The 27,772-nt window shown below is 41.1% G+C and overlaps 2 protein-coding genes across 2 annotated transcripts in view; one reads left to right on the top strand and one right to left on the bottom strand.

Moving 5' to 3' along the window:
* Nucleotides 1-2,189, bottom strand: part of LOC145359176 (ADP-ribosylation factor 1-like) — a 104,654-nt gene extending 102,465 nt beyond the window's left edge. Inside the window, exon 1 of the mRNA XM_080213615.1 lies at nucleotides 2,177-2,189. The gene's annotated coding sequence lies outside the window, so the exon portion shown is untranslated. The remainder of the gene's footprint in view (nucleotides 1-2,176) is intronic.
* Nucleotides 1-27,772, top strand: part of nsfa (N-ethylmaleimide-sensitive factor a) — a 222,383-nt gene that overhangs the window by 43,925 nt on the left and 150,686 nt on the right. Inside the window, exons 5-8 of the mRNA XM_080213611.1 lie at nucleotides 7,475-7,641; nucleotides 8,559-8,666; nucleotides 12,056-12,131; nucleotides 20,470-20,625. Coding sequence (XP_080069737.1) covers nucleotides 7,475-7,641; nucleotides 8,559-8,666; nucleotides 12,056-12,131; nucleotides 20,470-20,625 — 507 coding nt within the window. The remainder of the gene's footprint in view (nucleotides 1-7,474; nucleotides 7,642-8,558; nucleotides 8,667-12,055; nucleotides 12,132-20,469; nucleotides 20,626-27,772) is intronic.

Here is a 27,772-nt window from a genome sequence, read left to right as displayed (position 1 = left end):
AATGTAAGTAGTTTCATGTTTACTATTATTGATATTTTATTACAGATTTATTTAATCAACTGACTTAAAATCCCCAGCTGCTGTGGTGGGAGTTGAACACACATCTCATTATTATATTAGTCCATTACATAAGTATTCAACTGCACTGGTGAGCAGGGTTTTGTTTATGGGAGACCATGCAATAAATTGGACAAAGGCTATAGAATGCTTTGTTATCAACCTGCTATTAAATACTGAGCTAGTGATACCTCTGATAAATGGGTTTGTATCTAAAATAGAAAAACGGAAAGAGCTGAAACTGTGCTATGGTCAGTTAGCATTTGTGGATGTGTTCTGAAATATTGGGTATGTTTGCCTCATGAATTCTAATAGATGATCAAGACTCAAAGTAGTAACTTATTTTCAATCTTTACAAGTACTGACTGAGCTGTTTGCTTCTAGAACTGCCAGCTTTTGTTTTTGATTTCTAAAATTTGCAATAAAAGTATAAATCCTTTGACTTGTATAAATTGAGTGAAAGTTGTTGCATTAAGGGAATATTTTTTAGCAGCCAAATAGGGATCAGTATAATTTTAATTTAAATCTTAGCATAAATAAATTCCAGGTAATTTTATTTCTGTTGAAAGGTCATTGTAGAGATGGGCATGATGTATCAAGATTGGGTTTTTGCTTAATTAATGAAGCTGTACTGACTGTAAGTCAACTTGAGCTAAAGATTGGAGCAGATATTTTTGTCCTGCCCTGGTTTCTGCAGCAGTCTGGATATGGATAATGTGTTTGACAGATGAGTACTCTTCTTCTGCTACAGGATGAGGTAGTTGTCTATTAATTCTTACAGGAATGTTTACCATCATTTTGAGCTTCATTCATACTGTGGATGATATTAGTGTCACACAAGGAGAGGACAGTGAGTGTTTACATCTGTGGCAAAATGGAAGGTTGAGATAGATATATTTCTAATAAAAATTGGAATAAGGGGATATGGGGAACAGGTGGAAAGATGGATTTGAGACCAGGGAGAGATGAGCCATGATCTGATTGCGTGGTGGTGCACGTTTGAAGGGCTGAATTTGCCTATTTATACTCCTGATTCTTATGTTATTCCAGGATAGCTATACCCATCAAACTGTTCATGTGTTAGGATTTGCATGTTGATGATAGCAATCTCTTCTGTGAGACTTGCATGTGTTTACATACCATTGTTTTAAAAGCAGCAGTTGATTTTTTTCATATACGTGCTCCCAATATTTTCGGTAATCTTACTCTCATGGCTGTCTTGTTTCTCAGTGGCTTTTGGGCAGTTGCATTAAATGGCAATGATATCAATTACCCTTGACAATATTAACACTGCAGACCTCCAGGAAATGTATTAACATATCTAGTCCTTCATTTATGAATGATGGTGTTAGGACTTCTAGTATGGAACTGTATTGTTTTGGAAGCACAGCAATGTTATTGATCTAGTTAAATGCTTGACAAGATGTTTGCTGCCAAATGTTAACAAGGTAACAGTGTTAAAGCAAATGTTGTCCATGATATTTTGTTGTAATACACTGGTGTACAGACTAGCCTAGGAGGTGCCAGGTTTAATTGCTGGCGAGCTGCTCTCAGCCAGGTTTGCAGCTTGGCGCTGCAATTGATTGTCAAGTCTGCATCAACTCTCCGAAAAAAAACCTCTCAGCCACCTCCATCCCATAACTCTGTGCATTTACAATGGCTAATCCACCTAACCTGCACGTTTTTAGATGAGAAGAAGCGGTTTAGCTTGGTCAATCCACCTAGCCTGTACATCTTTGAAGTGTTGGGAGGAAACTGGAGCACCCTGAGGAAACGCACAGACACGGGGAGAACGTGCAAATTCTGCACAGTGGCCCATGGCTGGAATTGAACCGGGTTCCTGGTGCAGTGAGGCAGCAGTGTTAACCACCTGTGGAATAGCTAACATTTGGTGTCTGGTCTACAACGTTGACTGTTTGGACAGTAGCAATCATAGCTAAGATGGTGCTATTTACAGCTTTGAATGTTTCAATACCTGCCATTTTTCTAGCACCTTTTTTTGAATATCTCTTAAGTATTTGCTCCTTCTGATGGTAACAAAATAGCCCTAACAGACAACATTATACATAATTATGATGCATTATTCTACTGTTATCTTGACTGTTGGTGGTTGTTGTCATTCACACTCTTTTATATTTCTCTGTTGTCTAACTTAGTGGGACTGTGTGATTTGGTTCCATTCTTAGTTATCCTGTTGTCACCAGAGCATTAGTGCCAATGGTATCTCTTTGTAAAGTCACTTCAGAAAGTTCTAGAAGATCTATTTCTGTCGAGCTTCCCCTTACCTATATGTTCATCTTTCATAAAATCATCTGTAGACATGGGATTAGCCTGCTGCTGACACCGAATTGTACTACTCTCTCCCTTCACTACCCTCTGCTATGAAACCCTTTATATCAGATATATATTCTCTGAATAGTACGCTGTGTCAAAAATGTTTGAAAACCAAAGCCGTTCTCTTTATCCCTTCTACAAAATGTATGACGTGACTCCAGCCCCTACCTGAGCAGTGCTGCAGGCTGAACCAAAGTGTGATGGTCTCTTTCCCATCCACTGCCTTATTTCTATAACCCTGGCTCTGATGAAATGCGCTCTTCACCCTACAATTAGTGGCCGTGCCTTCACCTGCCTAGTTCATGTTGGACTTTGGGGTAATCCTCACTTTTAACATAGACTCTCGACGTAGAGACAGCAGAATAATGATCTTTATCTGATCACTACAAGCCTTGCTCTCTGGAATTTCCTTAAGTGTCAATTTCACTGTAATAAGTCCCATCTCTCTAACCAAGATTTCGGTCACCTCCTCGTATTGTTCTGTCTTTGGCTTGACATTCTTGTGAAATGCATAATTGTGTTAATGGCAGCCTATAAATGCATGTAGTTGTAGTCTGAAAAGACATACAAACCCTAAGGTACTCCCCAACATTTAAAAGATGTCCCTATGTGAAAATTACTCTGCTTGAGATGTGGAAAAACGAAATGGTGATCCAGTGTGGAGCAGATTGAGTGCAGGCCACCATGTGGCTAATTACATCATGTGCAGCTAGTGCTCCAATTCCTCTGCAGTTGTGGTTTCTGGCACTCTGTTCAAGTTTAGTAGAGCGCAGTGTAAATCCAATAGTGTTGAAAATGAGGTGCTTTACAATGGGGTACTACTTTTCTACTTTTATAGCTGAGAACTTGATCTATCTTGTCAAGGTAAACTGTAATTAAAAATGACTTTGCAAGCCATTGCGGAGATGTGCAGTGATAACTGCTCAATGTGGCAGCTGCAGGTGTTTTCTGCTTCTCCATTATCTGCTATGATTAAATGTCGTGAAACTTGTTGGATGCCTCTTTGCTGAACACCGGCAGACAGCATCGCTCTGTGTGTGTGCAGTAACAATGAATCCTGTACCCTTCATCCCAACAATGAGGGTTCAGTGATGGCCTTGCCTCTTTGCATGTCCTTTCACAGCTGTCATCCACCAGCACTTTATTGCCTTGTGTTGAGTGAAATTACATTTTCCTACTGTATCTTAAAGCTGTATCCAGTTATTAGGTGGTGCTAGTGATGTGAGCTGCACCTCATTGACTAGGTCAACCTTTTTTTGGCTCTGGTCAGTCCTGTTGGTGGAGTGATGGTCAAACCTCCTTTTCTAATTAAGTCTTTGGATCTGCCTTCTTCAAAAATAAGACTAGCTCAATCCCTTCCTTTGTAAAATAGTTCTTCTCCTTCACCCAACCCCGCCCCTAAAATATCAGTTTCTTGTTGCTTAAATGACTTATAATCGGGGCAGACAAGCTTTGCATTGTTATAGTTTAAGTCTTTTAGGCTTTGGCCCTGTGCAGCATTTGATTTTTCATCATGACACCTCTTGAGGGGGAATAACAGATTACTGAAAGTTAAACTCTATAATCCCTGCAGGCACATGTACAAATTGAAGAAAAGACTGCAATATTTCAAAATGCACCAAATACAGCTTTAGATGATGGACTGCTAGCTCTAGCCCATTGACAAATTCGCCGTGTATCATCTGTAGCACTTGCAAGCTCGGTCTAGTTGATCTATTGTGAAGTTGTGGAACTTCAACAAAAAAGACTTTGTGCCTGAAAAATCCAATTGCTCAAATAACTAATGATGAAGTATTATTTTATTCAGTCACTGAAGGGGGGCCTCATGATAAACCAAAACTTATTTCCCATCCCTAAACACTGTTAAAGTGGCTCACTACCAGTGCCTTGAATACAATTAAGTAACTGGGTAGACCACTTCAGAGACAGTTGACCATATTGCTGTGGATCTGGAGTCACCTGTAGGCCACACTGGATTAGGATGACAGATTTCTTTCCCTAGAGGCCATTAACAAACGAGATAGGGCATTTTGACTATTAGGCCACCTTGACCGATGCTAGTCTCTTATTGCAGATTTTATTTAATCAGTTGGATTTAAACTTCTCAGCTGTTCTGAGAACTCCTGCCCGTTGGTTTGTCTCATTATCCCTCTTAATTAAGCTTCTGGATTACTGATCCAGTAGCATAACCATGATGCTACAGTATATCTGCGTGTTTAGTGGACATTCAGAATTTAATGTTCTGTTCAGTAATGGAACAATTTTAAAAGTTAGAAGTCTTCAGCTCTATTATCCTTAAATTTCATCAAAAATTTCAACCAACACTGCTTGCGTGATGCTCGGAAGAATAAATCATGCAGAGATTGATTTCTAGTTTTGAATTAGCTGATATGAGCCATGACTTCATTGGAATTTAAAAGTGAATCCAAAATGGGGAGATCTGTTGGGGTTTGCACTTCTATTCTATTCAGAGGCCACTTTGAAAATTCATTGAAGTTGAGCCTGGTTTGCTGCCCTGAGGAACTCCTGGGCCTGAGGTAATCGACCTGCGAACTGTCTTCTGTTGCGCTGGACGGATGGCAGAGTGGTTAGCACTGCTGCCTCACTTGTTCAGAAATTATAATTCATTTGTATTACACCACTTTACTCAGTGATAAATCTGATTACATGAGATAGATATTAAGAACCATTTCCCACAGGATTAATACCACAGCACTAACAATAAAAGCTTTTGGATCAATTATCTCAAGAGTGAATTTTATAAAACATATTTTTCTCAAGTACAGAAGAATGGTAGGTGGTTTTGTGGTTTGAGTGTACTGTTGAATAGAAGTTAATTTACTTTATGCTATCTTAACTATGCACTCTGCTCAAAATAAATGGATATTCCATATGGTCCGTAGATTTAAGTTGTAGCTAACTCCTAAGTAAATGCAGAAATTCTACCCTCACTTTTTCAAATGTGCTGCTGGAATGTAGATGGGAAAAATAGCAGTTGTGGGGAAGGCAGTGGCTCGATGGTATTGTCACCTGACTAGTAATCTGGAACCCAGGGTTAAACCTGGGCACCTGGGTTCAAATCCTACCATGGCAGCTGGTGAAATTTCAATTCAATGAAACCTACAAGTAAAAGTCTAGTGATGACAATGCTGCAAAAACCCACCAGGTTTGTTAATGTCCTTTAGAGGAGGAAATTTGCTATACTTAACTGATCAGGCCTACATGTGACTCCAGGTCCACACCAATGTGGTTGATTCTCAAAATGCCCTCTGAAATGGAGAGTAGTTATGAATGGGCAATAAATTCTTGCCCAGCCACAATGTCCACACCCCATAAAATGAATGAAGAATGCACAAAAGATAATGCTTCACCAATTCGTGAGCTATAATTCAGAATGCATTTCCAGAAAGGGTGGAAGTAGATTCAATAGTAACTTTTAAAAGGGAAGTAGATATACTTGAAAATGGAAAAAGAAATTGCAGGGTTTTTGACTAAGAATGGGAGTGGGATGAATTGGATAGAACCAGCGTTGATAGGATGAGCTCACAGGCTATCTTCTGAGCTTTATTGTGTTATGATTCAACATATCTTTTGAAGATTGTTTCCCTGGGGAAATGCTGTGTGAGGTAACTGACGAGCAGACTGTAAATACCAAGTACTTGGTTTTAATTTTTTCTGTATATTTCCTTTGTGTTTCCCCAACACGTGCTGCTAAAAGTAATATAGTTATGAACAAATAGGTTAAATACAATTTACTCAAACAGGATCTTTGTATCTCATGCTATATTTGGCACTTACTATAAATCCTGATCTCCTAAATGAGATTTCCAGGTGCTTCCAAGCACTCAAAACACTGTTATTGTCACTGGATGTCACAGATGCGCTCTGTGGCTCTTCTATTCTTCCCGTCGCTGATTTCAGATTGCCTTAATGGGGAAATGCTCTGCATGGTATGGTATTGAGTATTGCTAAACTGAAGAACTTGGGTTCAATCTTTAGCCTGTATTGGATTTGGTGATCTCAGGTAGGTCAGTTGTTGGTGTGCAGTACCACTGATGTGGAGGAGAAAGAAAAATCAGCTGGAATTCTAACTGCAATCCCATCAAATAGCATTACACGTCATTACATGGCATTACATGCCATTTTCCAAACTAGTCTGAAAAAAAACCTCAGGCTGTATCTTTATTACACGAGCCTTTCCAATAATGCACTCAATTTCCATTATGCACTCTTTGCTAATAAATTAGTTGAGCTGCCATGTTGAACAATATTTAAACATTTTGTTTACAGAACAGAAATACTTCATTCAGTAAAAACTGTCACAATGTAGAAAATTACCTACAGGACTTGGTTAGCTATAGACTCCTAATTCTCTGCATTCATGATCACTGCTGATGAATAAAATGTTCAATGGTAGTTATAAAAACATTGCAATTAAATGAACATAGTGCTATTTCAATGCAGTTATTTACAAAAATATTACATTTTTTCAAATATAGAAATTAAATTAAACTTTGATAATGGCATCTTTCCCTCTTCAGTGCTTTTGGCTTGCTTGTGTTTGCTACCCATACACTCAGTTGGAGTTTAGCAGTTGGGGAGATGGGAGAAAACTGCAACAAGTGTGGGAAGAACAGGTTTTGGTAAATCCTAATTCTAAAACCCTTCACTTCCAGAGATGAGTCTTCCAGCTGAGCCAACTAATGTCAAAGTTGTATCTTCAGAATCTTCAGAATTCAATTGTTCAATCTAGAAGTGCAGTACTGAGCTAGTGCTGTTTTTCTTGTTGTGGCTGTCCTTTGAATTTTCTGACTGTTAATACTGTTTAGACTATTTTGTTCCTAGCTAGAGTGTATTCAAGCATTTTTGATTTTTAAATGCATGCTGGATGGATGAGATAGTTAAGAAATGAGACCATACCAGACTCAATGTGTATCCAAGTGACCTTAAATCAAACTTGAGCCTCTGGAGTTGAGACAACCAATGTAGATTAGTGACATGGGCAATTCTGTCCCTGTTTTTAAGAGAGATTTGATGAAACATGACCATTTCTATCGTGATTCCTGCTGTATTCTTTCTGCAGTATCTCCCTATGGCTTTGACAAAACAAAACAGTGCATTGGAACCATGACGATTGAGATTGACTTCTTGCAGAAGAAGAGTGTGGATTCAAACCCATACGACACAGACAAGATGGCAGCAGAATTCATTCAGCAGTTCAACAACCAGGCCTTTTCTACAAGCCAACAGGTACTACTCATTTCCCCGGGTGTAGAAGTATGCTCTTATATTTGGTGGAGATTTGACTGCCCAAACAGAAGTTTGACTGGGCAAGTCTTAGTGATATGTTGTATCTAACATATTAGTAATACAATATGTATAAAAAAGCTTAAAAAATCTAATTTTGCTTGCTTCTAGCCTTTGTGTAGGGTGCATTTTGCATCTTGAATATGAAAGGCAGTGAATCCTTCCAGATGAGTTGCAGATTTATCCCCCATCTAAATCAGGAAAAACTGGCATACTCCATCTTTGTAGCCTTGCATGTTCATGTTGGATCTCATCCCTTCCCTGCTTAGTTGTAAGATTTGCACTTGCACTAAGATGACCAAAGTTCGACTGATTTTTACATGAAGTTGCTATTATTTCTTGGGTCCACTCTTTTAAAGCAGGTCCTGGTGGACTTTTCTTGGCAAGTGACCCCTTGACATCCTCTAGCAGCCGTTCAAGGTTCTTTTCTGATTTTGACTAAAAATACATTCTCGGCAGGATTTCTTCACTAAGCTATGTAGCAGGTGTATGCCATGTAAAATGGTGTTAATTTGATGTATCTCAAGTTAAGTGGTTAAGGAACTGGTTAAGACCTGCCCAACACACCACAGTAACCTGCTATGATACGCTATCTGAAACTTTTTTGAGTATGTGATGCTCTGAAGATCCTTCATGAGTTTGATGTATCTTGAATGTTTGAGTCATTCAGGCCATTGATTCATTATTTCACATGGATGCCTAACCACTGCTGCTAGTTCCAAGGGCTTTGAACAGAGCAACCTTTGTTGATAAAGCATGAAAGTAACATGTATCACATCTAATACACCAAGTGTAAGCTGCAATTTGGAAACCTAACCTTGAAGGTGAATAACTATCCTGCTTCTTCCTCCACTCCTTAGCTTGTGTTCAGTTTTAATGACAAACTCTTTGGGTTACTGGTGAAGGACATGGAAGCTATGGACCCAAGCATTCTGAAGGGAGAACAAGCTTCTGGCAAGAGACAGAAGGTAGGAGTTATCACATTAATTTTTATTTTATATTGTGAAAACCATATCTTCAGTTTTTAAAAAAAGCAAAAATGGCAGGTTAGACATGCCCAGTTGGTCAGATAATATTGATGGCGGAGAATTAATTGCTCTGGGTGCAGTAGCAAGGGCAAAATTGTTTCAATTTTTGACCAGTGACTGTACGTTAACTCAGCTTTTCCGTCCACAGATGGTAAGCTAAATTGAATGTTTCCAGCATTTTCTGCTTTGTTTGAAGATTTCAATCCTGGACAGTCTTTCACATTCAAAAGTTGCATCAATAAAACTCGGGATTCTGTTTTTAAACAAATGTGTTGTGGTTTGTATAAGCCCTTGGGGTTTAACAGACAGCTATATAAAAAAAAGATTGTAATGATTGTAACATTGATAGGTTTCGTTAGATGAACTCCATTAATCTTAAACAACCAGTTGTTGTCCTATTCTGAAGGCAGCTATATAAATGGAGTATATATGCTAGATACAATATATCCAACTGGATGTTTCAAACCTCTAATCGATCAGTCACTATATCTGCTTTGCTTTGTGTGTCAGGACATTAGTTTGACTCGTATCTGAGTCAGAGGTCATGGGTCTGGACTCTGTTGAGGATCAAGGTGCATAAACTAGACTAACGCTGATATGCAGCTCTAGAAGAATGATTTAGTTGATGAGAATTTGATGATGCATTAAGGGCAAAGCTTTGTCTGCATTGTCAAGGTGAATCTTAATAGAAAAGCAATAAAGATAATTATTGAAGGATGACAGCAAATGACGAATGAATCTCTCCTCTGGGTGTTTAGGTTGTTTCCTGCCTCATGGATTATCAAGATGTTTCCAGATGGCACTTTTTAGCCATGTTGTTAGTGAGGCAATTCTAAAGAAATGCAAAACTGCTACAATGTTCACAATGTGTACAGTGCTAAAACAGTTGAATGACCACATAAGGCTTGTCTTTATCATTAATGTGTTTTCATAGAATCACAAAATTGACACAGCACAGGAGTAGCCATTCAGCCCACCGTGTTTATACTTGCTCACTGAACAGTCCATCAAGTATCACTCCTCCACCTACCTATAGCTTTATACATTCTTCCCTTTTAGATTATCAATTCACTCTTGAATGCCTTCATTGAACATGCTTCCACTACAGTTTCTTAAGGTAGTGCATTCCACATCCTAATCACTCACTCTGCATGTTTTTCTTCATGTCATCATTACTACTTTTACCAGTTACCTTAGATCTGTGCTCTCTTGTTCTCAATCCTTCCACCAAGGCAATTTTTCTGTATTTGCTCTATGCAGAACTTCCATGGTTTTGAATACCTCTGTCAAATCTCCCCTCAACCTCCTCGCTCTAAGGAGAACAGTCCCAACTTCCCCAATCTTTCATTGTGAATGGAGTTTCTTATCCCTAGCATAATTCTCATGAATCTTTTCTGCACTCTCTCTAATGCATTCACATCCATTCTTATGTGTGGTGCCCGACCTGGATACAATAATACTCTTGTTGAGGCCAAACCAGTGTTTTACACAGGTTTATTGTAACCTCCTTGTTAAATTAATGTCCTTATTGATGAGGCCTATAATTCTTTATACTTTCTTAAAACTTTCTCAACTTGTGCCATTTTCAATGCATACAAATACTCAGCTCCCTTTGCTTCTGCACCTTTTTTCAAATTGCCCCCTTTATTTTGCCGCCTTTTGTTCTTGCTATCAAAATGTATAGTTTCTCACTTTCATGAAACTATGCTCTGTAACCTGTATCGTGATGAGGGGTCTGAACTCTTGACTCCTGAGGAACTTGCAACATAAACCATCCTCCAATCAGAACAACCATTGACCATTACTGTTTTCCTCAGCTAATTTCACATCCATGTTGTCCCTTTTACTCCATGAGCTTTAACTTTGCTCAAAAGTCTGTTATGCAGCACTTTGGAAATACCTTTTTGGAGTTCCATGTACACCATAGCAGCAACATTGCTCTCATCACCCCTCTGTGTTATCTTATCAAAGGTTAAACATGATTTTCTATAAAAAAAAAAGTGTTGTTTTCTTTATTTAATCTGCTTTTGCACAAATGACTATTAATTTTGTCCAGAATTATTGTTATTCGAAGCTTCCCCCAAAGAGTTAAACTAACTGTCTCACTACCTTGTTCCCAAGATGGCACCTCAATAAGAATGTAGCAGATCAGTGAAGTGCATTAATTTCATATGGAAATGTCATTAAAAAGATTTTTTTCTTGTATGGAAAGGACAGTGCTTGCTGTCCGTTCCTAATTGCCCTCGAGAAGGTGGTGGAGAGCACTGTGGTGCAGATATTTTCAGAAATATTTGCCGTTGATATATTGTAACTTTATCGACTCTAGCCAGAGTGGAACCACCTTCAGGTGCAGAACCATTGCCAAGACCTCACCGACAGTACCTATATATCAGTGCAGATAGAGATTGCCTTACATTTATGTGGCGGAAATGTCGTTTGCCACTTAACAGCCCAAGCCTGGGTGTTGCCCAGATCTTGCTGGCAGGCACATGCAGTTTCATTATCTGAGTAGTTGTGAATAAAACCGAACATTCAATAGAGGGAAGTTTATTGAAGAAGTTTTTAATTAGGATAATTAGGACGCTGTGACCTGAGAAACTTCTACAGTGGCACTCTAGGGCTAAGATGATTGGGTCCCACCGACCACAGTCTTTGTGCTAGGTATGAGTTCAGCTACTTTTCTCTGATCTTTATTGAACTTTTGGGTAGCGCAGTGGTTAGCACTGCTGCCTCACAATGCCAAGGACTTGAGCTCGATTCCTGGCTTGGATCACTGTCTGTGTAGAGTTTGTCCATTCTCCCCATGCATTTATGCTAGCCTAGCCAGCCGTCCTGACACTAAGGACCAATTTAGCATGGCCAATCCACCTAACCCGCATATCTCTGGACTGTGACAGGAAACCGGAGCATCCAGAGGAAACCCTCTGTTTCCTGCAAATCTTTGGACGCTAAGGGACAATTCAGCATGGCCAATCCACCCAGCCTACAAATCTTTGGACATTGAGGGACAATTTAGCATGGCCACTCTACCTAACCAGCACATCTTTGGACACTAAAGGGCAATTTAGCATGGCCAATGGGGATTGAGAAATTTGATGGAAGTGGGAGAGATCTGGCAGCATTCTGAGAGAGTGGCACGCTATGCATTCTTCTTTATTCTCTGCTGCATGTATTGGATAACACAGACTAAAGAAAACGATTTAAATTAATACAGGAATAAAGGAACAATCTGTGCTCAGACTGACATCCCGAAACTTCATTGCTGTTGCAAGATAGCTCTGAGATTATATTGCTGTGTTTAATTAATCTGTTTTATTTTCCTAACCCAGATTGACCTTGGCCTGGCCATAGCCAATTCCCAGGTTATATTTGAAAAGTCAGATAGCTCGTCTCTGACTCTTATTGGTGAGTATATTTGAATCATCTGTGGTTAAATTTTGCTGGAGCTAATAATATGTAGGCTTTTTAAATTTTAAGCTACCGTTTGTCCCTGGCTGATTGACATAATATCATGTCTAACTGTAAGAACGTAACATAAGAAATAAGAGCAGGAGTAGGCCATCTAGCCCTTCGAGCCTGCCCCGCCATTCAATGAGATCATGGCTGATCTGAAGTGGATCAGTTCCACTTTCCTGCTTTCTCCCCATAACCCTTAATTCGCTTGTCTATCAGAAACCTATCTACCCATGACTTAAATATATTCGGCGAGGTAGCCTCCACCACTTCAACGGGCAGAAAATTCCAGAGATTCACCACCCTTTGAGTGAAGAAGTTCCAACCCCCTCATCTCTGGTATCAGCCTTGTGAACCTTCTCTGCACTCCCTCCAAGGCCAAAATATCCTTGCGCAAGTGCGGCGACCAAAACTGCACACAGTACTCCAGCTGTGGCCTCACCAGTACCCTGTACAGTTGCAGGAAGACCTCCCTGCATTTATATTCTGTAAATCTAAAACATTGCATCACCAGTGTCTCTCGGACAGCTTTGATTCTGGCCATTATAGTTCAAAGTGCTGTTCTTTACATTCATGAAACCTGCTTTCTTGCATGTTTATGAAATGTTGGGCAGCAAAGATTAACTTGAGGATTAAATTTGTTAACTGTACAACATATCATCATTATCATGGAAGGGGCTCTGGCTGGATTAATTTTTGCTGATTGTTCATTACCTCCCATCTTTGGCTGAAACTCTATGCTCCTCCAATCTAGAACCACTGAATTGTTAATTCTTGCTGTGGCAGCTTCTTTCATCAGGCTGAATTCCATAGTCCATGCAGTTTTGGGTGGGGACAGAATGTCCCCTTTGACCATTGTAGATATACAACTTATGCAGCACAGTAGTTTCTGAGCAAAACTTAAACATCAAGGAATGATGGAACTCTCAGACAGAAGTGATGGAGCAAGAAGGAATTGCTGTTTTGGAAAAAAATGGATGTACAAAAGGCTGTTTGCCTGTATGAGGAGGGATGGTGGGAAACGTAACTTGTGGCCATGTCATGTTGAATATGTTAAATTGCACGTTTTTGGCAGATCCTTGTGGATTTGGTATTGTCAATCTCCTCTTGCTCCCCTGAATCCAGTCCCTACTCTCATTGCCTTGAGGCAGGGACAATCAATCACTTGTTGTGAAACTGGTCATTTGGATCTAGCCAGCATTGTGAACTTGCAAAATGGTTTAGCTGCAAATCTAATTTGCACGAATATCTGCTTTGTTTCTATGGTAAAAATATTTCCATTGGTGTTAGCTTCCCAAAAATTGTGTAATAAACCCAGACTTGCACAGTTCAGTTAATCATTGGAATTCTTAAACAAATGTGTTATTCCCGTAAATAGTTGCACACATATATAAGGCCTTCCACCTCTGTAATCTGGACTGATTTAGAGGAACATATTTTCATGGGTTCCGTGAACTGGCCTTGTATTCTTGTCTTGCCTTACACAGGGTGCTATTATAACGACATTTCGAGTGGATCAGAGCTTGTGTAAACTGCACTTCCCCTTTCTCAAAAAGCTGCTGAGGCTAGATCAGTCGAAAATTTCCAAACTAAGATGAATGGATCTTTTAGGTTAGGGTAGAAGGGATATGGAACAAAGGAGGGTGAATGGACTTGAGCAACGGATCAGCTGTGATCTAATTGAAGGATGAAGTAGGCTCAAGAGCTCCTCAGTTCACCCATGCCCATTTGTGAAAGTCAGATGTGCAGTGCAGTGACCCACCTTTGGTAATGGAGCTACGTCTGGAAGATTGAAGTTGAGTTAACTTATGGTCAGAGAATTGTTCAGAGGTCAATGATCTTTGTTCCGGTGAGCAGTATTCACTGTGCAGTGTGCAAATCTATTGAACATGATTGCATATGAAAAGCCAATGGATGGGAAGATTGGCAGAGACCAGCCGTGGCCTGTTGAGGCAGGTTGAACTTTCTCAATTTTTTCTTGAATAAGCCTATTTATGCAACAGCTGTTGATAAATCAGGTTTGTTTTTGCCCTGTAGTATGAAATGTAATTTTTCACGGCTTTAAAACTCTGATGGGAGTGACCCCTCTGCCTGTACATTCCAGGTGTGTTGCTGCAGCTGCTGTGTATTCAATCATATCACAGTGCTGCTACTAGATTTGTGGCTGCTTATAGAGCATTCAGCTCGCTAGAGTGGCAGATTTGTGGGCGAGTTAATGGATGCTTAGATAGGATAATTGTTGCTGCTCTGCAGAATCTTGTGTAGTGTACACGTGAGCTCTGCACTTGTTGAAGTAATATTTGGCTTCAGACCTCCTGAAATCTAGTGTTTTGTCTCGTGGAGTTTCTGGCATGTGTGCAATTGCAAGTAACTTTTAATATACAAAGAACAAAGAAAATTACAGCACAGGAACAGGCCCTTTGGCCCTCAAAATCTGCACCGATCATGCTGCCCGACTTAACTAAAACCCCCCTACCCTTCCGGGGACCATATCCCTCCCTTCCCATCCTATTCATGTAATTGTCAAGATGCCCCTTAAAAGTCACTACCAGACCTGCTTCCACCACCTCCGTTTACTGAAATGCATTCACTTTTCAGTAAATTTACTGGATACTGCTTGGGAATGGATAATGGTTTTTGTCCCCTCCCCAGCCCAAGGAGGGGCACTGAGGCCTGCTGCAGTATCCCGGCTATTGCTTTGGTTGAGATGAGATAATTGGGCACAGACCCAGAATGGAAACTTGAGGCATCCTAATCTCTATGTTGCAGTTATAATGCTGACATTACCAGCTGGTGGAACTTGAGTTTTTAAAAAAACAGAATAAGTTCAGTGACTGTTTTCACTGGTTAGAGAGTCAGAACCAGAGGACTTAAAGTAAATGGTAAAAGAACCAAGCTAGAGTTGAGAATTCTCTTCTTAGAGTTATGATCTGGAATGCACTGCCTGAAAAGAGGATAGAAACAGATTCGATAATTTTTTTAAACATCTTTTCCATTTTTTTTTACAAATAACACAAAGACATCCCACCCTCAAAACAGGCACAGTACAGCTGGATAGTTTCTCCATATATAAATTAGAGAAAAGACAGGAGGAACCCACGCAGTTGGTTCAGTATACCTGCCATTTCTACATCTATGTAAAAGAATAGAGGACGTGGGTAACAGCGAACAGAGGACAAAGCCATGGAAACATGGCAAACTGGTGCACACTCTTGCATGTATTATCTTAGAGGCAGTGCTACAAAACCTACAGAAAGTTTATTGGAGTACATCTGACATTACGGAAATGTTTGTTAGATAGGGGCCCCATACTTTCCACAATGCATCCAATTGGATTGGAGTGTACACATTGGGAATTCCATGGGATATATTCCATAACAGTTTTATGCCAGTTCTGAACGGAAGGAGACTTACCACTAATCGAAGAGCAAAGGATATCCTTCCTTGCTGCAAATGTTAGGATATTGTACATCCTTTTCTCCTTGACATCAGTTATCTTTTCGTCTGGGACTCCAAGAATCAAGAACAAAGGCCGTATCAAATACCTTCTCAAGCTCTTAAGTATGTCCAATCAGTAGGATTTAATTTTGACATAGGACCAAACGCATTTTAGTCACCTCTCACCAAATTGCTTTTTTGGCACAGCAAGGATGTCCTTTGTCTTAAGCTTTGTGTAGTATGTAGACAGTGTAAAGTTTTAAGTTGGGTCTCCTTTGCTCTATTACAAACAGAGATTCTGATGGCATTTCCCCAGATACTACCCCAGAGATCCTCCTCAATATTCACTGCGAGATCTTTTAACCAAGAGGCTCTAGCCTATTCACACAAGATCTAGAACATGTTAAAATACTTGCTGATTAATTGTTTTGGTTCCATAGTTATCAGGATTGTTTCCACCAGGGAGACAGAGATGTCTTATTAAGAATAAAGTCTTGAGTTGTAAATTTCTGAAAAAGGAGTATCAAAAGTTTATTTATTAGTGTCAGATTGTTGACACAGTTGCTCAAAAGATTTGATTTTATTAATGTCGTGTATTAGTAAACAGTGAAAAGCATTGTTTTGTGCATGCGATACAGACAAAGCATATCATTCATAGAGAAGGGAAGGAGAGAGTGCAGAATGTTGTGTTACTGTGATAGTTAGGATGTAGAGAAAGATCAACTTAATACAAGTTAGATCCACTCAAATGTCTGATGGCAACAGGGAAGAAACTGTTCTTGAGTCGGTTGGTACATGACCTCAAGCTTTTGTATCTTTTTTCTGATGGAAGAGTGGGGAAAACAGTGTGTCTGGGGTGCGCGGGGTGCTTGATTATGCTGGCTGCTTTTTTGAGGCAGCGGGAAGAGTAGACAGATAAAGATAGCAAGGAAACACCACTAAATATGTCACCCAAACTACTGAGTCCCCTAATCTTCAAAAATATCAAAACCATAGCCTATAAGACCTGGTGGGAAATTTGGATTACCCTGAATGGGAGAGAGCACAGAAGTCAAATTAAATCTTCCTTCCAACTCATGGGCTACACTCCATACACTGGATATTAATGGTTATTGTGTTCTCCTGTTTGTCAAACACAATCTTAAAATCTTTAACAAACAAAGCTTTTAAGACCGGCCAGCTTCGATGTCAAACCAAGTGGAGGCAAGGTCACTCTTACCCAACCTTGCATAAATCTAAGATGAGAAGCTAATTTATAGGCCCTCATATTCAACATCCCTAGAACCCCCGAGGAAGCTGCAATTTTACCAGTTTTAAGCTAGGTCTCTTTTTGTTTCATATAAAGGAGCTAAACACCCCATTCATTTCCTTTAGGACCTTGGCAGAAAGTAAAATTGGTACCATCTGTAAAGGATACAACAATCTGGGAAACACATTCATCTTAATCAGTGCTATCCCGTCCAACCATAATAGTGCTAAGGAGGACCAATGACATAGGTTCCCCTTAATAGACACAAGTAAGGGGGACAGTTTGTCTTGTATAACCATGAAATGAGGCGGGGTGGGGTGATGGAAGTAACAAGTAATCCCTGAGGGGGACCATTTACAGGGGAGGGATGGGGAGAGGAATGGGCTCCCTCTAAGACTTCCCAGAGCATAGCCTTGGATTTTGAAAAATCAGTTTTATTGCCCAAATGGGCAAACCTGCCCACGACATCAATGATAACTGGAACAGAGATATTTGGTTTAGACAAATAGCAACACATCATCCGCGTATAGCATGATCCTATGTTACTTTCCACCACTCAACGATCCAAATACCAATGTCCCATTGCCTCTTCTAGGGTCTCAGTAGCTATTGCAAAAACAGTAACTGGGATACAGGCAACCAGGCCAAGTCCCTCACTGAAGGCTAAAATGATCAGATCTATAATTGTTAACAAGAACTGCTGCCAGTGAACTTTTATAAAACACTTGAATCCATGTAAAGACATTTTCCCCCCACAATTTCTGCAGCACAGAGAATAAATAATTCCACTCCACCCAGTCAAAAGCTTTCTCTGCATCTATTGGCATCACTAAGCTACCTATCGCCTGCTTTTGGAAAACCTGAATAATATTTAATAACCTTCCGAACATGAATTATGACCATTTATGAACTCATTTGATGGCGCTGGATGATCAAAGGGGGAATTTTTTTTCTAGACGCAATGTAAGTATTTTAGACAATTTCAAATCTGCATTCAAGAGGGAAATTGGCTGTACATTCCTCAGCATTCTTGCCTGCCTTCAAAATTAAGGAGATATTCACTTTTCAAAACAACTGAGGTAGCCATATCCTTCAATTGGTCATATATACCTATCAGAGGTTCCATTAATAAATCTTTAAATGCATTATAAAATTCACTCCTAAAACCACATGCCCCAGAGTCTTACCAGATTGGAGTTCTCTCAAAGCAGCAGCCACTTTACCCCTTAGAAATGGGGTAATTTAGGGTTGACCTTTGGTCATCAGAAATTGTTGGGAATTTAAAGGAAAGAAACAATCACTCCATATGCACTACTACGTCTCCAGATTGATCTGATTTCTATAAATCATAGAAGCTTTTAAGTGCTTTATTAATATCCTCTGTTTTAATCATCCTACTACCTTAGAATTTAGCACAGAGGAAATGGCCCTAGAGTCTAACTTGGTAAGGAGAGCCAACTCCTTATACTCGGTTTATTTCCAAACTTGTGTAGTTTTTGTTTGGCAAATGTTATACTCTTCTCAGCACATTGAGTCAGCAAGGAGTCCAATGCCATTTGGATTGCATTAATTTTTTTCAGCATTGAGTGGTTAGGATTCTTGCCATACTCCCTCTCTCTCTTTCGGCCAATTTCACTTGAAGTTGGTGCACTAGCATTTTATGTTTTTTTTGTTGGGCATGTCCGAAATGATCTAATTCCTTGCAAAAGCTTTGCAGGTTTCACATAGGATTAAGGTGCTTATTCAGAGAGAGAGAGAATTGAGTGAGTAGAAGGGGTAAAATTTGGCCTTTAAAGTCTGAGAACCTGAAGGCGAGGCACATTAAATCGCTAAGATCAAGTCCAAGGATGAATTCCCTTGAATAAAAATTCCAGGAAGACAGGAGCGTGATCAAAGATCCCATTATTCCCTATGGAGCACATGACCACAAAATATTGTTTTTGACATGAAGAAATAATCAATTGTAGTATTACATTGGGGAGCAAAGAAGGGGAAGTCTTTATCTTTAGGATGTAGTGTTCTCCAAACATCCAGGTTCCCGTTTCCTCACAAACTGATGCTAATGCCTTTGCCTGTTGAGTGGGAGGATTCCTAGTTATGGGAAATTTATCCATCAAAGGATTAAGGTGACAGTTGAAGTCCCACCTCTGAAAGAATTTGTTGATGCTAATTCAGCAAAATCCATATCAACTTTAATAACAAAATCAGGGGAATCACTGGGGGAAGGGGGGTGTATAGACATCCATTATTGACATGCTGTCCCCCTGCAGCTGCCCCATAACAGTCAAATGCCTTTCCTCCACATTTATCCTTTACGTAGTTCTTCAGTCATTCTTATTGTCTAAAACTGCAACCCTCTCGACTATTTATTCACGAGTGAGGCAAAAATCACCTGTCCAACCCAGTCCTGCTTCAGTTTGAGGTGCTGCTTGTCAGCTACATAAGTTTCCTGCAACCAAACTATGTCAACTTTCTCCTTTTTAAGGAAAGGCAAAGTCCTTTCCAATAGGATGATGTACATTGCAGAAGCAAAGTTTCAGCGTAACTACTGCCAATGCTTGCTCAGTCAAAGAGAGTGTAGGACATTGACACAAAGAAAACTGCTTACCAGCCAGAGTTTCCTGACCCATTCAAATGTGTGCACCAGAAGCATACTTGCCCCATCTCCAGTTATACCAGAAGCATTATTGACAAATTCTGAAGTCTTTTTTCAAGGATATGAGACTTGCCTGTACCCTTACTTGAGAAAGGATATACTGGCACTGGAGCGAGTGCAGAGGAGATTCACTAGGTTGATTCCGGAGTTGAGAGGGTTGGCTTATGAGGAGAGACTGAGTAGACTGGGGCTATCTATACTCATTGGAATTCAGAAGAATGAGGGGAGATCTTATAGAAACATACAAGGTTATGAAGGGAAAAGATAAGATAGAAGCAGGGAAGTTGTTTCCATTGGTGGGTGAAACTAGAACTATGGGGCATAGCCTCAAAATAAGGGGAAGCAGATTTAGGACTGAGTTAAGGAGGAACTTCTTCACACAAAGGGTGTGAATTCCCTGCCCAGTGAAGAAGTTGAGGCTACTTCATTGAATGTTTTTAAGGCATGGATAAATTTTTGAAAAGTAAAGGAATTAAGGGTTATGGTGAGCGGGGTGGTAAGTGGAGCTGACTCCACAAAAAGATCAGCCATGATCTTATTGAATGGCGGAGCAGGCTTGGGGGGTCAGATGGCCTACTCCTGCTCCTAGTTCTTATGGAACAAATTAACAATTCTTTCCCAGAACAACAAAAAAAAACACAAAACCATTAGTTCTGAAGGGGTTTTCCTCGTCAAATGCGAGCCCCTTGTAGGGTTATATCTATAAACCTTTCTCATTTTAAAAAAAAGGATCATTTCAACTGATCATTTCAAAATATGTGTTTTTAAATAAATGTTAATCGCAAAAAATCAGCAGGCACAGAAATATAGGTGGATGAATTGATTGATAAATAGATTTATGGCGGTACTTGCTAATTTTGCTTCAGTCCTTCAGTTTGTATCCACTGGGTGGCGACAGATTTGTGTTGTTTGAGTACATCAAGGCCTTTTCTAATCTGTACTTTCAGGCAAATCTAAAACCAAGCAGGGAAGACAATCCATCATTAACCCAGACTGGAACTTTGAGAAAATGGGAATCGGTGGTCTTGACAAGGAATTTTCCGATATCTTTCGCCGAGCGTTTGCTTCAAGAGTTTTTCCTGTAGATCTTGTGGAACAGATGGGTGAGTAGTTGCGTTTGAAAATCTGGTAACAGTAAAGACGCATGTTGATGTAAATGTTGACTAGTTTTGAAACGTTCATGTTAATAAAAATTATTATCCAAGGGATACTTTGCCTGATCAGATATGAACTGCCCCACCAACCCCCACACCTTGCTTTGTTTCAGTGTTTTCCTCCATGATTGTACTAGTTGTTGCTGTGGGGTCTCTTATCGGATGGAGGGTAATGATTGAGCTGCTGTCTTCTCTGGCCCCTGTCAGTTTGGCTGTGATAGATTAGTGGGTGGTGCTGTTGAAGTGAAATGAACTGATGGCTCTGTTGTCCCTGTCATCCTCCTCCTTTCCGTGTTCAAGAAACATTTTCTGAAGCTGGTGACTTTTGACCTCCTCTTGTGGTATGATTAAAATTTAATAAAACTTCAGTCTCTTCTGAGAAGCAGTGAGCAGGACAGCAATGTGCAATTTTGAAATAACTGTTGTTGAATTCTATGTTACTTATCTTGTTTAACAGCAGGAAAAACTGACATATGGCCTATGAAAAGAGCAATTTTCAGCTATCCATTTTTACTGTGCAATGTTGATTTGCTTTTAATTTGCACTGATTAGCTAGATGCCTTAAGCCAATATTAGCCAAAAGGTAATTTGTTCTCTGTTTATACCAGGGGCTGCTTTAAAACATGTGAATGCTGCTTACCTGCTACCTGGCTAAGCAAATCTGTCTAAGATGGTTATGCGATTTCATGGGGTAAATCAAGGGAAGATACCTTTTCTGGTGGTGAAAGTTTAGAACAGAGGGTCTTGTTGGACTAAATGACCTGTTTCTGTGCTGTAATTTCTCTGTCATAGTGGTTACTAGTGAGGGATAAACACAGAATAAATAGCCAAAGAATCGATGAGTTTATAAAGAAATCCTGTTCATTAATGTAATTTCTGAATCCAAACAAAACTTCTGTTTACATGCTCAGCTGCTTCATACAAAGTAAAAAATAAACCTGATTTGCAGCAGTTGAAAATTATTGATTTAATGCTTTAACTTGGGGTGTAGAAGTGGAGGCAGGTGATCGAATAGAGGAAGCACAGCAATGCAATTCAATATATCTCACTTTCTGCCTTTCCATGTGATGTCTGATTTCCCTGGCTGTATTGTGGCTAGATTGCCTGGGTCACGCACCTGCTTTAGTGGGTGAGGTTCTGCTCAGTGAGGATTAGTAGTGGCTGACAGCAAACCTCCTGGTCCAAGCAGCGATCACCAGCACACCTGGCTTATCGCCTGAACTTCGAAGCTCCCAACAGCAGGTCGCACAGAAGTAAGAGATGAAATAATAACCTTTAATGCACCATCTTCGAAAGGCCATCTAAACCCTGATAAAATTTAATTTAGGAAAAGGCTTAACTTGCCAGCACTGTAGGGTCATCTGGTCGATTGGCTGTCAAACATTCAGGTGGTTTCATTACGGGGGCAGTTTTGACATGTCCAGAATGTACTGTCAACATTTCCTGGCATGGCTCCAGGTTCTTGACTTGTCTAAGCAGCTGTGCACTCATTTCATCAGTAAAAGGAGTGTGTGTATGTGTGTTTCCAAAAATGTGACTTTCTTATTCCTCTTCTCTCCAATCTGATCACTCTCACTAACATTGGGGGGACGTTTCCAAGACCTTGTCCCTGTGTTTATTATAATTCAGGTACTAAGTCTCTTTGAAGTAGTTTTTTTGCAAATCTGTTTGTTTAAAATGCTATATGCCAATAAAGTAGTAAAGTTGGGGGATTTATTATAATCCCTTAAGTTCTGCTCTAGCAGTTCTGCACCACACCATATAATGCAACAGGATTAGCAATTGTTTGGCTATCTGGGAATTCCTTTATGATCGGAATAAAACCTAAGCATATATGATTTGAGGTGCTTTGGGGCATTTTGTGTACAAGCGGGGATTGACTTGTTTCTGCCTGTTTCTGTTTTTTTAAGAAGTCCTTAATTTCTCCATTCCTATCCCTTAAGAAGCTGCTCACTCCTGCAACATTGCAGCTTCTGAATGTCATTCATGACATTGGTCTCGCACAAGTGTTGTCTACAGATTTTGTTAGCCCATATGCTTGTGCAAGGTCCAGTGCTGTCCTTGTGGGTAACCATTCTGGCAAGACTCGCTAGGCTGTCATCAGGCCTGGAGCCCACAGTTGTACTTGTCTCCCCTAACTACTCCTAACCCACCCCAACCAAAAATTTTAACTCTTGTTACAGTAAGGGTTTTCGTGCAGCCTATTGTCATTCTGGCTGAGATCAATGGACTTTGCCACTCCATGGAAGATTCAGCCAATCACAATAGGATTGCATCCCATTGCTTTTAACTTGCCTTAGTCTGGAACTTCACATTTTTGCTCGGCCTTCCGACCCGGGCCTGCTGAGAAATTGCTGCTTCTGGAGAACTTCTGTGCAGTACAGGATCATTTGGGGTGTGTGTGGGTGGTGGTGGTAGTCAGGCATGCGTGGTGGGGGAGTGTAGGGTTATTTGTATGGGGAGGGTGTGATTGGATGACACAAGGTAGTTGGGGGGGGCGCGGTGTTGTTGGGAGGGTGTGTGGTTGGATTGGGAGAGTTCATAGCATAGTTGATTACCCAGGAGTTAGAACTGGTTTTAGTTCTGACTTTTCCTGGGTAACTGTTCTGCTAAGAGTGAGGATGTTTTGCTGCAGACTTTTAGTGTCTTGATGATGATTCAGCTAGTGTATTGTGTGCACTTTTAGTCCCCTTACCTTGCCATCAAGGAGGTGCAATGGAGATTCACCAGATTAATCCCTGGCATGGTGGGGTTTGTTTGATGAGGAGTGATTGGGGAGACTAGGTCTGTATTCCCAAAAGTTTTGAAGAATGTGGGGTGACTTCATTGAAACTTTATACTCTTGGGGTGTGCCAGGGTGGATATAGATTAGATGCTTCCCCTGACAAGAAACATAATCTCAGAATATGGGGCAGGCTATTTAAGACTGAGATAAAGAGGAATTTCTTCACTCAATTTTGGGATGGAATTCTCTATTCCAGGGGGCTGTGGAAGCTCAATCATCGAGCATGTTCAGGATGAAAATCAGTAGATTTCTGGAGACTAATGGAATCAAGTGCATATGGAGATAGCATAAGAAAGTGGCATTTGTTGCCCATCCCTAATTGTCCTTCAGCTGAATGACTTGCCATTTCAGTGGACAGTTGAGATTCAACCACATTATAACAAGTCTGGAATTGCATGTCAGCCAGATTCATTAATGTCCTTTAGGGAAGGAAAGCTGCCCACCTTTACCTTAAAGGTAAAGGTGGGTAGCTTTCCTTCCCTAAAGGACATTAATGAATCTGACAGGTTTTTTCACCAATTCATGATAGTTTCACGGTCACCATTGCTGAAACTTGCTTTCAGTCCCAGAAATACTAATTGAATTTAAATTTCACCAGCTGCCATGGTGCGATTTGAACCTGGGGCTCTGGTTTGCTAATACCCCCCAAAAGATTTATGATTGACAGTTGCACAAATTCAAATACCATGTATCTGGGCATATTGGCAGTGAAGTTTCACAACAGTCCAACAAGTGGGTTTCCAGCTTGCTTGTGTTCTTTAATAAGGCAGATAAGGGTCATAGTACATCTTTGCTAACACAGTCATCTTAGGCTGATGTCTGGTACTTTGGTTCATGTGCTTGTTGTAATGCCTTTTGCAGACTTGCACACTATTCATGTCTGAGAAGTAAGGAGAAGGCAAAGAGTTCATAGAGGTGAGAAGGGTGACTTCAGCAGTCGGCTATTGCGTATTCGAACACCTCTGGCAATATTCATGGTGTAGCCTTTATCTGTCCCCTATTTTATGTTCCTGTTCACACGTGATTGCAAGGATGACAGGTCATCTACTGTTAATATTCCTGTGCAAAGTCATTTGGAACAGGGTGTGAGCACAGCCAGGATTAATTCCTTTCTCTCTTTCTCACTGTGTGTGGCACTTTTCCTCCTGTCAGATTTCTTGCATTTAGGTGTCAACAGTGGCTCAGTTGGTAGCTCTCTCACCTCTGAGCCCGAAGATTGAGCTCAAGTTACATGCCTGAAATTTGAGCACATAATCTAGACTAGCACTCGAGCCCTGCACTGTCAAGAGGTGCCATCTTTCAAGTGAGATTTTAAACCCCCAGATGGATGTAAAAGGTCCAAAGAGAAAGTTTTGAATCCTCAGTGTTCTGGCCAGTATTTATCCCTCAACTAGCATCACTGGAACACTGCCTTGAGCATGATCACACTGATGTTTATGGAGCCTTGCTATATGCAAACTGACTGCCCCATTTCCAACATTAAATTAGTGAAGACACTTCAAAAATGCTTCATTGGCTGTAAAAGGCTTTTGAACATCCTGAGGTTATGAAAGGTAAAGTCAAGTCTGCTTTCATTTCCTTCCTTTCTTCTGCATCTTAAGGTGTAGATCTTTGTTCTCCGTGCCTCCTCAGCTTCTTGCAAACTCTCAAGTTATCCCAGGTCCTTCACATTTTGTATGCATAAAGCAAGGGGGAGAAAGCCAGCCAGAGTTCCAGTCTTGATTGCTGATATTACACTGGCAAGAGTGTGTGAGGATCTGTGATCATGGCAGTAAAGTTGTATTTGGCTACAAAGTATCCCATGGTTGAATGACCTGCCAAAATTGATCATCTTGGCTAAATTGCCAACTACTGTTTATGAAAGTATGATGCACTTTGGGCATCTCTGGGCTACTGCCTGAACCGTGTGCAGATGGGCGTAGGGTTGACAGGATTAAGGAAGTGAATGGGTGGCTCAGGGATTGGTGTGGGAGGAATGGGTTTGAATTTATGGGGCATTGGCACCAGTATTGGGGTAGGTGGGACCTGTTCGGGCGGGATGGGGTTGGTCTGAACCGTGCTGGGACCAGAGTGCTGGCGAATCGAGTAAAGAGGACTGTAGACAGGGCTTTAAACTAATTAGGGGGGGGGAGGGTGCGAGGGTAGGTGACCTTACGAGGTCTAAAGTTAAGGAGAGTGTACATGTAAGGGAAGAGGCCGAGGATGTCCCAATAATAGAGGGAGTAGGGGGCGTGAGTACAGTTGGTGGCGTTGCGGCAAATAGGGTCCAGGTGAAGGCTGGGATGAAAGCACTTTATCTGAATGCACGAAGCATTCGGAATAAAGTGGATGAGCTGATGGCGCAGATCGACACAAATGGATACGATCTGGTGGCCATTACAGAGACGTGGCTGCAGGGTGACAGGGACTGGGAACTGAATGTACAGGGCTATCAAGTGTTTAGGAAGGATAGGCAGGAGGGAAAAGGGGGGGGCGTAGCTCTGCTGATTAAGGATAGCATCACGGTGGTAGCAAGGGATGATATTGGAGCCAAGGAGCAGAGGGTGGAATCGTTGTGGGTGGAGATTAGGAACAGCAAAGGGAGGAAGACGCTGGTGGGTGTCGTCTATAGGCCCCCGAATAATGATCTGGAGATGGGGCGGGCTGTTAACGCGCAAATAAGTGCGGCGTGCAAGAATGGGACGGCCGTAGTTATGGGGGATTTCAATCTGCATATTGATTGGTCGACCCATGTTGGACGTGGGGGGCTCGAGGAAGAGTTCTTGGAATGCTGCCGGGATAGTTTCCTCGAACAGTGTGTGTTGGAGCTGACGAGGGAGCGAGCTATCTTGGATCTGGTGCTATGTAATGAAGCGGGTAGAATTAGGGACCTTGTGGTGAAGGATCCTCTTGGGGAGAGTGATCATTGTATGGTGGAGTTTCTGGTGCAGATGGAGGAGGAGAAAGTGGGTTCCTGGACACGCGTCCTTTGTTTGAATAGAGGGGAATACGGTAGGATGAGAGAAGAATTGGCGAATGTGGACTGGGAGAGTGCGTTGGAGGGAGGGTCTGTTGAGGAGCACTGGAGGATCTTTAAGGAGATCTTTCTTGGTGCTCAACGGAAATTTATTCCAATGGTCAAAAAGGATAGTAGGAGGAGAGGTAATAAGCCGTGGATAACGAAGGAGGTGAAGGAAAGTGTTAAACTAAAAGCGGAGGAATTTAGAGTAGCTAAGAGTAGTGGGCGAGAAGAGGATTGGGAGAGGTTTAAATGTCAACAAAGATTGACAAAGAAGTTGATAAGGAAGGGTAGGAGAAACTATGAAGCTGGGCTAGCGCTTAATATAAAAAAGGATAGCAAGAGTTTTTATAAATATATAAAAAGGAAGAGGCTGGCTAGGGTGAATGTTGGTCCTTTAGAGGATGAGAAAGGGGACCTAGTGGTAGGGGATGGGGATATGGCTAAGGTATTGAATAACTTTTTTGTTTCTGTCTTCACGGAGGAGGACGTGAATAATTTGCCAGGTGTTAGCGATGGAAAGGTGGTAGGACTTGGAGGGTCTTAATGACATTACTGTTACTAGAGAGGCGGTGCTCGACAGACTGGAGGGGCTGATTGTGGACAAGTCCCCAGGACCGGATGGAATGCATCCGAGGGTTCTGAAAGAAATGGCGGAGGTGATAGTGGATGCCTTGGTGGTTATTTTCCAAACGTCGCTGGATTCCGGGGAAGTGCCGGATGATTGGAAAACGGCTAATGTTACGCCGTTGTTTAAGAAGGGTGCCAGGCAAAAGGCGGGGAATTATAGGCCGGTTAGTTTAACGTCTGTGGTAGGTAAAATGTTAGAATCTGTCATTAAGGAGGAAATTGCAAGGCATCTTGAAGGGAATTGCTTGATAGAGCAGACGCAGCACGGTTTCATTAAAGGGAAGTCGTGTCTGACAAATTTACTGGAGTTCTATGAGGATGTGTCTAGGGCGGTGGATAGAGGAGAGCCGGTGGATGTGGTCTTTCTAGACTTTCAGAAGGCGTTTGACAAAGTGCCTCACAAGAGGTTATTGCAGAAGGCCGAGGGACATGGAGTTGGGGGTAGGGTGTTAGCATGGATAGAGGATTGGTTGTCAAATAGGAGGCGGAGAGTGGGGGTCAACGGGTGCTATTCGGATTGGCGGATGGTGACTAGTGGAGTGCCCCAGGGGTCGGTGCTGGGGCCTCAGCTTTTTACCATTTATATAGATGATCTGGAGGAGGGAACCGAGTGTAGAGTGTCGAAATTTGCTGATGACACCAAGACTGGGGGAACGGCAAATTGTGCGGAGGGTGTGGAGAGT

The sequence above is a fragment of the Carcharhinus amblyrhynchos genome, chromosome 27, assembly GCF_965287045.1.
Source record: "Carcharhinus amblyrhynchos chromosome 27, sCarAmb.v2.hapA, whole genome shotgun sequence".
Taxonomy (NCBI): domain Eukaryota; kingdom Metazoa; phylum Chordata; class Chondrichthyes; order Carcharhiniformes; family Carcharhinidae; genus Carcharhinus; species Carcharhinus amblyrhynchos.
The sequence above is the reverse complement of the archived record's forward strand: the minus strand, read 5'-3'. Positions and strand labels throughout refer to the sequence as shown.